The sequence below is a fragment of the Agelaius phoeniceus genome, chromosome 9, assembly GCF_051311805.1.
Source record: "Agelaius phoeniceus isolate bAgePho1 chromosome 9, bAgePho1.hap1, whole genome shotgun sequence".
NCBI classification, from domain to species: Eukaryota; Metazoa; Chordata; class Aves; order Passeriformes; family Icteridae; genus Agelaius; species Agelaius phoeniceus.
In genome coordinates, this window is record NC_135273.1 from 18,629,757 (window position 1) to 18,644,121 (window position 14,365).

Sequence of the window (14,365 nt, forward strand, 5' to 3'; positions counted from 1 at the left end):
TTTCTGTGCTTTTATTCCACTATTCTGCATGCAGTTCCAGTGCAGTGTTTTCTGAGTGTTGTCATCACAGTCCAGTGCAGTCTGCTGTTGTCTTGAAAAATCCGCACTGCCAGAGCCCTCTGACACAAGGGGTCACTGTGACAGTAATCTGTCAGGACACGTTACATGCAGCAAAGAGAAACTCCCGTGGGCAGGATCGGGGCCAGGCACTCAGGTCTGCTAAGAATGTAAAGCCCACCCGCACCCTGAAATTCTCCAAGTCCCTCAATGACGTGGACCAGAAGGCGCAGAGCACCAGCGAGTGCTTTGATTATGTGGAGCGGACACGCTCAGAAGGCAAACTGACCCTGAATCAAGAGCAGTGTTTAAGGATTAACAAATTTCATCTTAAAGAGAGGAAACCGCTGAATCTCAGGCCTCTTTCTTTTAGCAATTCTAAGCACTCCTATATCCCTTCCCTTTCCAACTACTCAAGTGCATCGGGAGGAGCAGAGAACCACAGCGCTGTGCATATCCCCCTGCTGGAGGACAAGGTGGACCATGACTCCTCAAGGAGCAAAAAACTGTTGCGTTACCTTTTTTCCTTCTCCCACACCTCCAGCATCAGCAGCCTGCATAAATTTCACGAACTGGAGAGCTATTCCAGTCACTTCCAAGCTGACAAATCCTCCAGCATGCTGGTGGAAAGCACAGACTTCTGCTCTGATGATATGGGAGATGATGACGTCTTTGAGGACAGCACCTCAGTGAAACTCAAACCAAAAGAGCAGCGGGCACCACTCTGTTCAGTTGAGAAGGACAGTGACCTAGACTGCCCTTCCCCCCTCTCAGAAAAGTTGCCCCCTCTGTCCCCTGTGTCCACATCGGGGGATACCTGCAGGTTGGTTTACCAGAGAACCACCTACCTTTTTAACCCTCCCATGTGCAGTGGTGACTGTTCTGTGTTCCCCTGCCTTTGTGCTGTTTCTGTCTCTTCTTTTACCTTGTCACCTTGCTAATACAGTATGTGTGATTTGAAGCATGCAGCCTTCTCTCTGCAGTCCTGCACCCCTCTGATGCACTTAACAAGGCTACTAAGCAAAATAACTTCCTTTGGAGTCAAATAAATTCTCCTAAAATTTATTTCAGGTTTGGGGTTCTGAGATATTTTATCAGTGCCCAAACTGGGAATACTATGAGAGGCACAGCTACGCATCATGAAGGTCAAGCTGAACCTGTCTTAGCTTTTAATGAGCAATGTGTTGTCTTGACAGCTCTGCTAGTTTGGTCGGAGGGGGGGAATCAGGAGGAAAACAGACTACTTGAAAATTGCTTGTGAGATCAGATCAATATGGCTTTAGAATTTTTTTTTTGCCCCTCAGTTTGTATCACATCACACTTTTTTATTTGTTACAGGCTTCCTGGTTTTCTTGGTCAAAGGGTATCTGAGCACTGGCTATTAGTGGTAGGCCTTATGATGTCCATAGTGTGAGATTCAAAAATGATGGGTGTCCTTATTCCAGCTACAGAGGATTAATCATGTGCACAGGTGTCAGGAGCAGCAAGATCTGGACTGTCTTCATGGTGACTTGTCTGCTGGTCTGTCCTGTCCCACATCAAAAATGTGCTTGAGGAGCAAGAGTCATCAAGTTTAGAGCAAATGTCTAATTCCTCTACCTAGCATTTTATTATCCTAGTCTTTCTCCTTCCTAACAGCACTTCCTAAAGCTGCCTTTGTTATTACTTTCCAATATTATTTGATTTCCCCCCTCATTACCACCGTATCTAGTTCTGTACTGGCTTACCATCAAGATGCTGTTGTAATCCACCCACACCTTCATTTCCACTTGCCAGCTATCAGCAAGGTCACAAGAGGCAAGATGCTACACATCAGTATGAGATTTCAGTAATAGACAGGGCTGGCAGCAGGCCAGAATTTACTTCACATATGCTTAGTAACTTGTATTCATTCCCTGTGCTCCTCACCAACCCCCTTTCAATTCATGACCTCTGCCACATGGTTAGAAGGACTTCACAATGCTTGATGCTACCCAGGGGTTGTGTATAAATGAATCTGGAAATCAAATGTCAGCAGCTGGTATCTCTTTATCAGATGACTTTGCTGTTTGCACAGTTAGGCTGTGAGAAAAATACGGAATTTTGCTGATGCTGATGCTTCCTTAGCAAGTCTTGCTAAGTCAGATTTGGAGAAGCAAAACCATTTAGAGTAAGTGTGTTTTGGGGTTCAGATTCAGTTCTGTAGTTTTGAATTGGGAATCTGTCTCTTAGGAATTTACATTGGAATTAATCACTTGTGTAAAATCCAGGCTGTCTAAATTAGTTGTTCATGTTCCTGGGGTGGACTGTTTCACCATTGGTATTGGAATTTTGTTTTATCTTCTATTTCAGACCGTAGTACATGAGTAGCTGTACCTCTCTGTGCATATTTTGTCTTGGGAAGTGCTGTCTGATCTGTTTAAATGCTATTTGCAGTTAAGTGCTATTGGTCTGGGTGAAATGTTGTCATTTCTTGCTCCATTTTTTCTTTCAGGTACTGCATTTCTGTCAGGCTCTACGTGTGTGCATCATCTGTGAGAAAGCAGCTGTCTAGTCCTCTGTGTCTGTGCTTAATTATTTTGTGCCTGTGTATGTGCTTGTGCAGCAATTGAGTTGTTTAGTTTTAGCTCTGTGGAACACATTCCTTTGATTTATGTCTCGGGATCCTCAGTGAACATCCATGTGTGATCACAGATATTACATGGCTCTTCCACATCCTTTCTGCTTCCTCTTCTCCTAACGAGCAGCTTTGCTTCTGGTTCAGGATATGTCACTGTGAAGGAGATGATGAGAGCCCTTTGATTACCCCCTGCCACTGTACGGGCAGTCTTCACTTTGTGCACCAGGCGTGCCTGCAGCAATGGATCAAGAGCTCGGACACGCGATGCTGTGAGCTGTGCAAGTATGAGTTCATCATGGAGACAAAGCTGAAGCCTTTGAGGAAGGTAGGCACAGCACCTGCTTCCCCGAGAACATGCTTTGTTAAACAGAGATCCACTCTGGAACAGGCTGTGCCCACGAGCCTGCAGCACCCACTCTGTGTTTGTGAATGGCTTTGTGGCTCCCTAGTAAGTCTGGTCAGTCTTGTATAGGTACAAAAGGATTTGAATTAACACTCACCCTGGCAAATTCACAGTCACAGGAATCCAGCTCTGATAACAGCTGTTACAGCCCAGCAGCTTTCTGTCTGTATATGTATAAATATATATATATATGTCTATGCAACAATCTGATTTTTTTCTTTAGATTTTAGAGCACAAAATTCTACAGTTACGAGTATTTTTTTAATGGGCAACTTTGTATTACTGTCAGCTGCTTTAGTTTGTGGCTCTAAGATCCACATGGCTTTCTAGTTCTCTTCAAAAGATGAGGGTTTCACATTAAATTTACTTTAAATCACACTTTTTGGATGTAATTTAGTTAAAATTTGTAGCTTTACTTTTCTTTTTAAAGGATCAAACTTACTTAGTGAGAATAATATATTGTAAGTAGAAGGTGGTTCCCTGTTAAATGTGTTTTCATTTTAACCTTTTCTTAGGCTGTGAATGACTAGAACCTGTATTTTTGTTTAATAGATAAGTATCTATTAAAAAAATCTGGTGTTTTAAAGTATAGGTGCTTCTATCCTCATTTTGTTCTCCCACATTCTCTGAGCTTTCAATGTCTTTTGTCCTGACATCAGGATTTTGAGATGGAAGTCACTGATATTCTTAGCACAGACAAATCTTGCCATATCTTCCAAAGTGGAACAGGTTCATAATAATAACCTCAGTCTGGAACTAATATAAATGAGAAACATTGAATTCAGTTATGATGAGCCTAAATCATGTAGGGTGAGAAGTTTGGACTGCAGCTATCCAAAAACTGTTATGAGAACTTGTCCAAATTGTAGGAGCGTCTTCTAACAGAAAATAGAGCAGATTTCAAACACTTCTTATTTTTTCAGAGGCATGTACTATCTACAAAGTGTAGAGCTTAGCATGTCTAGTGGATAGGATGTCCTTTGCTTATGACTGTGGTGGATCATTGCCTTCTAAAAATGCATATTTTGGCTTCGTAGCCCCTTGGCACAGAGTGTAGTTGTTTCTGAGCTGCAGAATTGGTCATCATAAGCTCTGTTGTCTGCACAGACAATAGTCTGCACTGCCCAACCATAGGACAGCAAAGAAATTACTCTGGAGAATCCAAAGAAGAGTTGCTGTAGTTGTCAGTTGACTGCTGATTTTTTCCTGTGCTCACTCTGCCTGAAGTGGGTGGTGAACATTTTCTGAATATTTGTGCCCTGTGGAAAAAAAAAGATGTTGTGCACCTTCAGAAATGAGTCACTCAACATCATTAGTTATATCTGAACAGGTCATCTGTGGGAAGCAGACAAGTTGCCAGAAGGTAGGGATAGAGCCATAAATAGAAGGAGTTTGCCTCTCAAATACATATATTTTTGTTGCAGCTGAACCTCCTTTTAGAGGTTCAGCTGCAACAAAAAGATAAGATGCCTCTGTATCTTCAACTCAGCCCTTATGGTAGCCTTTCAGTCAGGAGAAAACAGCCTGGAACTGTGAGTATGAGCAGGATGGAACAAATAATAGGGCTTCTCTTTGTCTATAGGGTAGGAATGGAATTAAACTTCCTTGGCATCTTAAGGTTGTATTGCAGCATTGGGCTGTTCCAACACTAAGTTACTAAGGGAAGAGAGTGAGAACAAAATGTGTCATGGCTCAAATGAAGATGAGGGCAGACGAGAGAGATGCTTAATTTGAAAATTTCAGTGAAAAAAAAGACATTACATCTAAATTTTCTCCTGGGCTTTTTTTTGGTTGTTGTTGTTGTTGTTTGTTTAACAAACAAACAACACTTTTTGTTTTGTTACAAAAAGTAACAACACTTGAAAAGTCCAGAACTGCTGACTATTTTCAGTGGGAAATGGCACATGCTGTGTCATCAGAATAATGCAGCAGGGACCTACAGATTTGAGTTTCCTCTCTGGGCTAGTGTGCAATTTGCAGAATATTTTCTGTTTTGCTTTGCAGTCATCTCTCTTGAAGCAGTGAGGTGGTGCAAGCTGGTTTTGTGACTGTGGAGCCAGCAGTTCACAGGAGTTATTGTCCAGCAGAGGAGCCCAAGCTGTGGAACAGAAAAGAGAACTGTAAATTAGTCAAAGCACAGGTCCTCCTAGCTCTGTAAAAGCATTTGCAAATAGATTTTACATGGTTGCTTTTTGGTAAAATAATTTGATTAATTTGTACTTCCTATCAAAAGGCAACACCTTTTTATAGAAGCAAAAGCAATTTTCTGTTTAAAATACAACATGCAAAGGGAATGTTTTGTCCAATCTTTTTCTAAAATGACTGGAAAATACAGCTTTCTAGTGCAACAAGTCTAGCATGTAATTCCTGGAAATACTCAATTCTTTTGCCATGGTGAGGTTGGATGCCCACATAACTGGAAATGTGCCTTGGGCTGGACAAAGAGATGTGTCTGTTGGCAGCACAGAGATGATCACAGAGTCTCTGTCTCATGTTTCAACCATTCTCGTTTTTGTGGCAGTGGAAGCAATAATTCAACATAATGGATGATTTCAATCATACCATTCAGGTCATCCTCACCCCCTTCCACATTATGCCTCCTTTTTGAAGTTCTCTTTTTCTACAAATTATTCTACAAGACATCAAATGCACCTTTTTATGCATGAGATGTTTATATGTCCCAGCATGTATTTTGTGAAAGTATGAGAAAAGCCCGTTATAACTCTCTTCCAAGCAGATATGCTGAGGGATGTGTGTCCCATATGCAAAAACTTCATTATATACATAGGCAAAATTACAGCAAATAAATTTAAAATACAGCTTCTGGGTCCCAGGCATGTCTGGCATATTAGAAACATCTATAATAATTGTCTGGTTTCTTTATATCTTTCTGAAAGTACATTGGCCTGATTTCATGGTTTTGTTTTGGGCTATATAAGCATTATTGATAGATGCAGAACTGGGGATTTAATTTGCCGCATCCTCTCACTTAGAAAAGCTGTCACTCCCATTCTGTATATTCTATGGGCATATGTATTTAAGTGCACTTGAAACACTGAAAATAAAGTGTGGGTGTCACTGCTATAAGTGGTGTTAAATACAAGTGAAGATTGAGTGAAACCCCCAGAGGCAGGAGGTGAGAGCTGAACAGCCATGGGACTCTGAGAGCTCACCATGAGGTGTCTTTACACACCCTGAATCCTGTGCCACTTCCACTGTTCTGTTGAATGCCTCCCTGAGCAAGGGTACCACTCCCACTGGAGATGCTCAGCTCAGCTGGGGGGTACCTGCTGCTGAGTGGGGAACCCAGGAAGGAGCAGCTCTGCTTGGGGCCCTCTGTGCTGGAGCTGTCCCTGTGTGGCTAAGCAGGGTGTGATGACATTGTCCTGAGGCACAGGATGGGAGCTGAGCACTGAGTCCCCTCTGGCACCAGGATGGCTCCTGTCACAGCAGGGTGAGCTGCCAGCCATCACACACGTGCTGTGACCAAAGCAATGATGCCATCTGACCTTTAGAATCTCTGTTAGCAGGAAACTGGTCTCCTGCCTGGTTTTTGTTGTTAACAACGTTCTCTTTTCATACTCTCTAGTAACTACAATAAACTCCTAATCTCTTGCTCTGGTTCCTGGTTTCTTGCCAGTGGGAGAAGCTGCAGATGACAGCCAGCGAGAGGAGGAAGATCATGTGCTCTGTAACATTCCATATCATTGCCATCACCTGTGTTGTGTGGTCTCTCTATGTCCTGATAGACAGGACTGCTGAAGAGATTAAACAGGGACAAACTACCGGTATGTGACTCGCTTATCTTCCCACTTATTCTCTTGGAGTAATTCTTTATCCTGATTGCAGAGAGGATGTGGAACATAAGTGTTAGACTTAAACCAGTCAGCTTTACCCTGGTGTTGGGTTGGTTTAAAAGCACAGTTCTAAAATTATTTAGCTAAATCAGTAAATTAACCAGTGAATGAATCCGTGGGTACTTTTAAAATCTATTTCAGGTCAATTTAGTTAGCAGTTGTGAAATGCATGGATATGAGAGCTAAACCACTGTAGCCAGACACAAAGTTGCACTGCTTCAGCAAATTTAGGTCTAAATTTGCAGATAAGGATATAAACATTTGTTTGCTGCTATGACTACCTTTAAACTGGGCAAAACTGGAACAGTTTTTAAAAAGAGAAGTAAGAGGAGCCTAAATTCAAATCTTTGAGGTAAATCAACAGGGTTTTCTTTCCGCCCAGTCATCTGTGGGACGGGTTAGTCATCAGTGAGATGATGTTAGGCTGGGAAAACTTTCATGAATGATTGCACTTAAGCAGAAGAAATTCAAGTTGAGTATTAGGACTCCAATTTGCACAAATGAGATAAGATTCTTGCAATCTTATCAAGGGCTGCCTCTCCAGTGCACAGGTACCTTAACTTCTTGAATAGAAGGTTTTCTTTAGTATGCCAGTACAGGTTTGTCTTCAGTCGGAAAACGTGCCAAGCTGAAATGTGTTTACTCAGGTATGCTGGGCTGCAGATTTGCAGCTGTCACAAAACTGTTCCTCGGGCAGCTGAGCCTGAAGATGGGGTAGAATGGATGGAAGCTGTTGGAAGGCAAGCTGTCCTTGCTTACAGAGCACTGCATGCCAACTAGACATGCAGGTGGAAAATGTTCTGCTGGGGATTGAACAGTGTCCTTCGGGGAGGTGGTTGAGCACTGATAAACCTGTAAATCCACAGAGTTGTTACAGTCTCTTCCGCGCAGAATCTCTTGAAATTAAAAAGTTATCCTCTCATTTCTCATTTAGGCTATAGCTGCATCGTTCATGACTTCAGTCAGGCAGCTGCTTTCAGTGAAATCTCTTAGTTTCTGTTCCATCCAACCCCATTTCTTCATGAGCAGTGAACATTCTTAGCCTTTCAAAAGTGTAAGGTTTCCATATGATAATGAAAAGGATATGTTTTCAAAGCTTTATCATCTCCATGTTATTTTTTCCTGTAAATATATTAGATGAACATAACTAGGAGGAATGATGTGAATATTTGGTGCATATTATGGTGCTTTATTTCCTCCTTTCATTTGGATTCTAAATCCAGGGAGTGCTGTAATGAGCTGGGGGGTGCAGGAAGCGTGTGTGGATATATATTCATGTCCACACAGGGGCAAGCATGTGCTGTCACTGCCTACAGACAGCATCAGACAGCTCATCTTTGAATCAGAGGGTCAGATATGAATCACAAGTGAGATTTCATCAATAGTAGAGCTGCAATGCCCCTTGTATTTTGGGACTAAAATATTTTAATTCTTCCCTCAATGCTGTGCCTTTCCAAAACCACACCAGCCCTGTATCTTGGTTAAAATTTTGAAGAGTTGGAAAGATACAATTTTATTCTCTGAAAAACCTGATAATGGTTGATTCAGCATAGTTTCATATCCATCTTGTGATGGCACTTATTTGAAAGAGGCTGGATGAATACAGGAACTATGTAAGAATATGTATAAAATGAATAGTTTTTAATTTAAAAGTGGTTGATAGAAATGTAACAAGATCCACTGTCTAAATGTTCAAGTTAGACAATTTTGGCAAAGTGATGGTGATAGTTTTTAAGGACAGAGGGTAAGCTTGGAATGCTTCAGCATCTCCAGCACTTGCAGCTTTGTATCAGAGAAGATGCTCTAGTTCAGATACAAGTTACTGAGTGTGATGCAGATAAAATTTTCCTTTTCTGCAGAACAAACATGTCATATATGGTAACAATAATTCCTTTATGTCTCTATGTGATGTGTGATCACAGAGTGGAACAGACTTGTTGGGTCACTGAGTTGAATCTCTGCTATGAAGAGGAAACCATGCCATAGAGTCCCTTTCATAATTTGATCCAGTCTTTGTTTAAAAACAGGTGTAAAAGGACCTAAGTATATTACTGGTGGTAGCCTTGACTCTGTGATTGAACTGCATCAAGGCTCAGACACAGAAAATCAGTTGTTTTGGTTTTTTGTCTGGTGGGGAGGAATGTGATACGTGAAGCAGAAGTCTCTGTGTTTGACTTGAAGAGGAAAAAAAAAAGCCAGACAGGAAAAATTGCAAAATAAGAATAGCTGGCACGACCCAAACTCTGTGACAGTTTCCTTACAGTACATTTTTGAAAGATCCAGTTTAGTCCAGCTTAAGAAAGTTTGGCTGTAGTAAATTAAGCTACTTACATAAAGTTTGGAAACCCAACATGACCTCTATATAAAAACACCCTCCTGGAGAGGTGATAGGATAATTTCCAGGACCTGCTGTTTGACTGGCAGTTTCTGAGATTAATTTAATTCTTCTTTTTATTTTCTTTTCTTCCAGGTATTCTAGAGTGGCCATTTTGGACTAAGCTGGTAGTTGTGGCTATTGGTTTCACTGGAGGACTTCTGTTCATGTATGTACAATGCAAGGTGTACGTACAGCTGTGGAAGAGACTTAAAGCTTATAACCGAGTAATATATGTACAAAACTGTCCAGAAACTAGCAAAAAGAATATTTTTGAAAAACCTGCACTAATGGAGCCAAACTTCGAAAGTAAAGAAATGTTTGGGGTTCACCATTCAGACACAAACTCTTCACATTACACAGAGCCAGAAGACTGTGCTGCAGAAATCCTTCATGTCTGATTGCTAGCTGGAAGGGGTATTTCCATATGTCCTTGAAGATTTGAATATCATTGTTTACTGCAAACTGCTCTACCTTTTTAACATCAGCAAACAGCTGAGGGCTGGCGGATGAATTTTTTACATTTGTTTTTTTGTTGGAATTTTTAAAAATCCCTTAGGCATATCTGTCAATGTCATCATGGTTGCATACCTCTCAACATTTTGTATCTCATACTGGCTGATCAAAGAGCCAGAGGATGAGGTATTCACAGGGTAGAATGAGCCTTGGGTTTGGTCCCAAGGAAGCCACTAGCGAGCTGTCACCAACTTCATGGAGTCTGTTACTTTAGAAGATGATTCTTAAGGGATTCTGGAGGATGTGTATTGTGGGGTTGGTTGGTTGGTCTGTTCTTTATGTGTGATGAAGGAGGTTGTCCCAGACAGTGAGAGAAATGAGAGGGAGTCTAATCTACCACTAACACTGCCACTAACATTGTGTCTCAAGCAGCAGGTGTAAAATTTTGCTTTACATATTGCGATGAGACAAAGCATATAGCACTTTTAAAAATCTTTATTTTGTGATATGTATGTCAAATGAGAATGAAACTTGAAAGAATGTGTCATTTTTAAAACATTTCTTAATTCTTTACCCCATTTATTCTTCTGAAACATAAACCTCTTGCCTTATGAAAAAAAAATTTAAATTTCAGCCTGTGATTTCCCACACACGCCCACATTATCTTACTAAACGTAACACTAAAAAATTCTGCCTCTTTGGGTTTCCTTTGAGGAGCAATTTTCTTCAAAGGATATTGCACTTGTGACTTGTGTATGAGGAGTAGTGGATGTGTACAATGTTTGTTTTCTGTGGTTTCACTGTTCTGTTTTGGGGATTAGTTTTGATTTTTTTTCCCCAACAGGTCAGACCATCAACATACCTGCTCATATATATCTGAAGTAGCTTTCATTCCCAACCATTGGCAAAGGGTTTGTTGCTATATTGATATTGATAAAAATGTGAACTGTTACGGACAAAAGGAAACTTAGTCAATACAGCTGAAACTGGTTTTCTTTCTTTAGTGCTGTGTCATGTATGAATTACCCAAGAATTTGATGTTGTCAGTGGAGATGCTGACATACAAGTCTAGGAAGTAAATATCACATTAAGTACATAAATTTAAAAATACCTGCTTGATGTGATGCACGCTGTGGTCAGAGAATAGTATATATCTGTGCTTTTGAATTTGGGACTGGCTTTTTAATCAGTCAGCTTTCATGCAAAGAGAGGGACAGCTTTAAAATCTGTTTGCAAGGCTTTTAGTTGCCCAAAGCCTGGGGTGTCTGCAGTTGATTTGTTTGTCCAGTCTGTTTCACTGCACCACTGTCCAGCTTTAAGCCCTCATTTAACCAAAGTCTCAGTGTGACTAGAGCAGAAATGAAGCCCCATGAAAAGTCAGCACATGAGGCCTCTGCATTTGAAAGCTGACTTTCCCTACCTGAGCCCTGTCTACATCTCTGTCAAGTCAATGATGATAATATGACTGGTTTTAGTAGGAGTTGCCTGGACTTCTCAGGTAAAAGTTTCTGTTTACTTGTTGAGATAGTGAACTAAATTCTTAGCTCTAGTTCAAGCTTCACTTAGTATTTTTTGAAGTACAACTTTGGGTACATTTTTTCATAGTAAAAGCAGCTGCTTTAAGACTTCTTAAAATATAACAGTAAGAGATCAGGGATTTTTTCCTTAAAATGTAATATTAATTTATTTCTAAATCAATATTTTAATAGAAGGCAGAGAAGGGACTCTGGTAAGAGAACACTCATCCCAGTGGTTTCTAGAAGCTGTTAGAGGAAAAGCACGTGTGCCTCTGTCACTTCATGCTTGAAGCTTACTGTCTGTGATCTCCATGAACAACGTGGTACCTTGTTCTTGAGATGTGTTAAAACATCCAGACCTCTGGGCAGTCCTGGTAAAGCTGCACTGGCATGGATTTGTGTACTGTACTAGCTGTCAGGATGTCCCATGCTTAAGTGATACAGGCAGACAAACCCTGCATACCCTGCTAGTATCGGGGCAGTCTTTGTGACCATACACACACAGAGTTTGTTGCCTGTGCCTGCCATAATTCAAAGTGCAATTACTCAAGACCTTTCCTGAACTCTGCTGTGGGTGATCCTCTTCTATTTTGAGAACCCAGATAATACACTGTCTCGTTTTGTTTTCTGTTTTGTTCTGTGAAAGATTCACTAGATAAACTCAGGTGGGTTAAGTATCAGGTCTTGCACACCTTCATGATGTCCTTCTGAAATGCCCAAGTGCACAGGCCTGCCTGTCTGTGAGATGCTCACGTTACAGCTGCGAGAGGCGCAGGCTCAGCTGCCGAGCGGTGCTGTGCGCGTGCTCACCCCGTCCGCGGCCAGCGGGGGAAAGGAAGATGGACAAGTCCTGGATGACACCTGGCTGTTCCCAGCTCACCTGAGCAGCTCTGGTGTGAGCAGTGTTCTGACATGGCTGATACAATGAAGATGGACAAGTCCTGGATGACACCTGGCTGTTCCCAGCTCACCTGAGCAGCTCTGGTGTGAGCAGTGTTCTGACATGGCCGACTCAGCACACCACAACTTGCTGGTTCTGCTTCAGTCACTGTTGTATATGATTCTAGGTGAAACATTGCAAAATCTCATTTGGTGTTTTGGAAGCTGCATGTGGAATGTGCCAGGTATTGTTCAGTGTATTCAGGGTTCTGAAGGTTTTTGCTGTGCCCCTGAGTATCTTAAGTTGTAAAGAAAAATCATCTCCAGCAAAATCACTTGGGGAAAAATACTTGTGAATGAAAATGTTTTAGCCAGTGTTGCTGCTAACAATTCCCTCTCCCAACAGTTCTTTTTGGAATGAAAATTAAGGCCTATTATTTAAACTCTTTATACTGCTTAGGAATGCTCATACCAGGAAAGGCTGCAGAAGAGATCCATCTGTCAGGGGGTTTCATTTATGCTGGTGACACTTCTCATGTTGATTCTTGCTTGGTGTCAATGGTGGGCTTCTGGAGATGCAGTTCTCTGCTTCTGCATGGTGCCATCAAATGTTTGAGAAGGCTGAATGGTGCTTTTTTCTTCTTTCTCCTCAAGAAAATACTGTTGACTTTTTTCAGCTTCCAGCTGTGAGGCACTGATGCCAGCTCAGGTGAGCTCTGTCCTTTCCATTCAGATGTCAGTAAGGGGAACAATCACCCCCTGTGAGATCAGGTTTTCCAGTACTTCCTTCTGGCAGCTTTTGAAATGACTGAAATAGAAGCCTGGTCCTTGTACCTTGGCCAAAGTTAGCTTGGGTTACTGTGAGACTTTCCTGAGACCAGAATTTAAGTAGGAGGGAGCAGAGGCTTAATGCCATGTACTTCAGTCCCTTCCCTAGGTTGCCAGAGCCTGTGCTGATATGTCCAATGCCCCAGATAACTGACCCCATTCTGTTGACAGCACTCCTGTCCAAAAAGCCACCATCTGGGCCAAGGAAATTCCCCTGCTGTGTCACGTTTGATGAATCTGCCAGGTCATGAGCATGCATGATGTTAGAAGTACAGGTGTGTGCTGCAGAAGGTTGATCCTGTGGAAGAGCTGATGAGATACTAAGTTCCTGTGGATTCTCAGGACTTTTTTTCAACTGTAAGCCTGTGTTTTGGGAGTGAGAGTGGTGTTTAAAATGTCCTCTGAAGAGATAGCCAGACCCTGGGACAGCTCCCTCTGTTGAATGTCACTGAGATTGGCTTTGCTTCAGCAAGGAGGCATTCAGCAAAGACTGAATGAGCCTGTGAAGGGTTAGAGAAGAACTGGGCCTCTGTGCTGTACCTGGGAGTTCCTGGCAAGCAGTCATAACTCTGTTTAAGCCAAGCCTCTGTACTGAGAGAGCACGAGGCCCACTTGGTGCTGTAAGGAAGGGGGCTGCTTGGCCTGCCCCTCCATGGTGGGAAACCTTGGAAGTGATGCATGGATGTCACCATGCACAGGAACTGGTTGCTTCTGCCCTGTGTGTGGCAGAATGTGTATCTATTGCAAAGTAGGAACCAGGTCCAAATTTCTGCTAAAGCTGACATGTGTTAAGATACAGATTTCTGGTGTGGTCTTCTCTGGAGACTGGCCAGCAATGAAAGGGGGGAGGTCAGTGACTCTGGGTCGGGTCCCTCTCAGATATGGGTCAAAAAGGGTAAATACAAAAGCAAGGATATTGCTGGCTGGATTTCCTTAGTGTTGTATTAGATACACTAAGAAAATTTCTAAGTGGGACCTTTTATTTTGTGATTATTTTTTAGTTTTGAGATATTGCGGTGTCTGTATATTCCAATGAAGTACTGAAAGCACTTGTCTTTGTATAGAAGATAACTGTTTAAAAATTGCAGCTAATCTTGTATTTAGGTAAAACATTTGTAGATAGGTGATTGTATAATGTTGAAGAACTTTACACTGGCATGTGTTGTATAACGTTTATACAAGACACTTCATACTTCTGCAGAATTTTTTAGTTATTCAATTTCTAGTAACTTAATGTATAGTTTTGTATCCTTTCATGTATGTTCGTTTTCTCAGTATTACCACTTGCAGAATTATTTTTAGTTTCTTAAACTGTAATTGGTTATTTGTGTGTGATACACAGGGTTATTGACTGCAGCAATAAAGTGTTTCTATAAAAAACAAGAAAAACCCAAA

The 14,365-nt window shown here is 41.6% G+C and overlaps 1 protein-coding gene across 5 annotated transcripts in view; it reads left to right on the plus strand.

Annotated features, from left to right (window-relative positions):
• Window positions 1-14,365, plus strand: part of MARCHF8 (membrane associated ring-CH-type finger 8) — an 88,356-nt gene extending 73,991 nt beyond the window's left edge. For 4 of the 5 annotated variants that reach the window (XM_077183126.1, XM_077183128.1, XM_077183125.1 and 1 more), the window contains 4 exons: window positions 35-880; window positions 2,801-2,981; window positions 6,700-6,847; window positions 9,387-14,365. In XM_077183126.1, the coding sequence (XP_077039241.1) occupies window positions 35-880; window positions 2,801-2,981; window positions 6,700-6,847; window positions 9,387-9,691 (1,480 nt within the window). In that variant the 3' untranslated portion in view covers window positions 9,692-14,365. The remainder of the gene's footprint in view (window positions 1-34; window positions 881-2,800; window positions 2,982-6,699; window positions 6,848-9,386) is intronic. The other variant, XM_054637320.2, reaches the window with a different exon arrangement.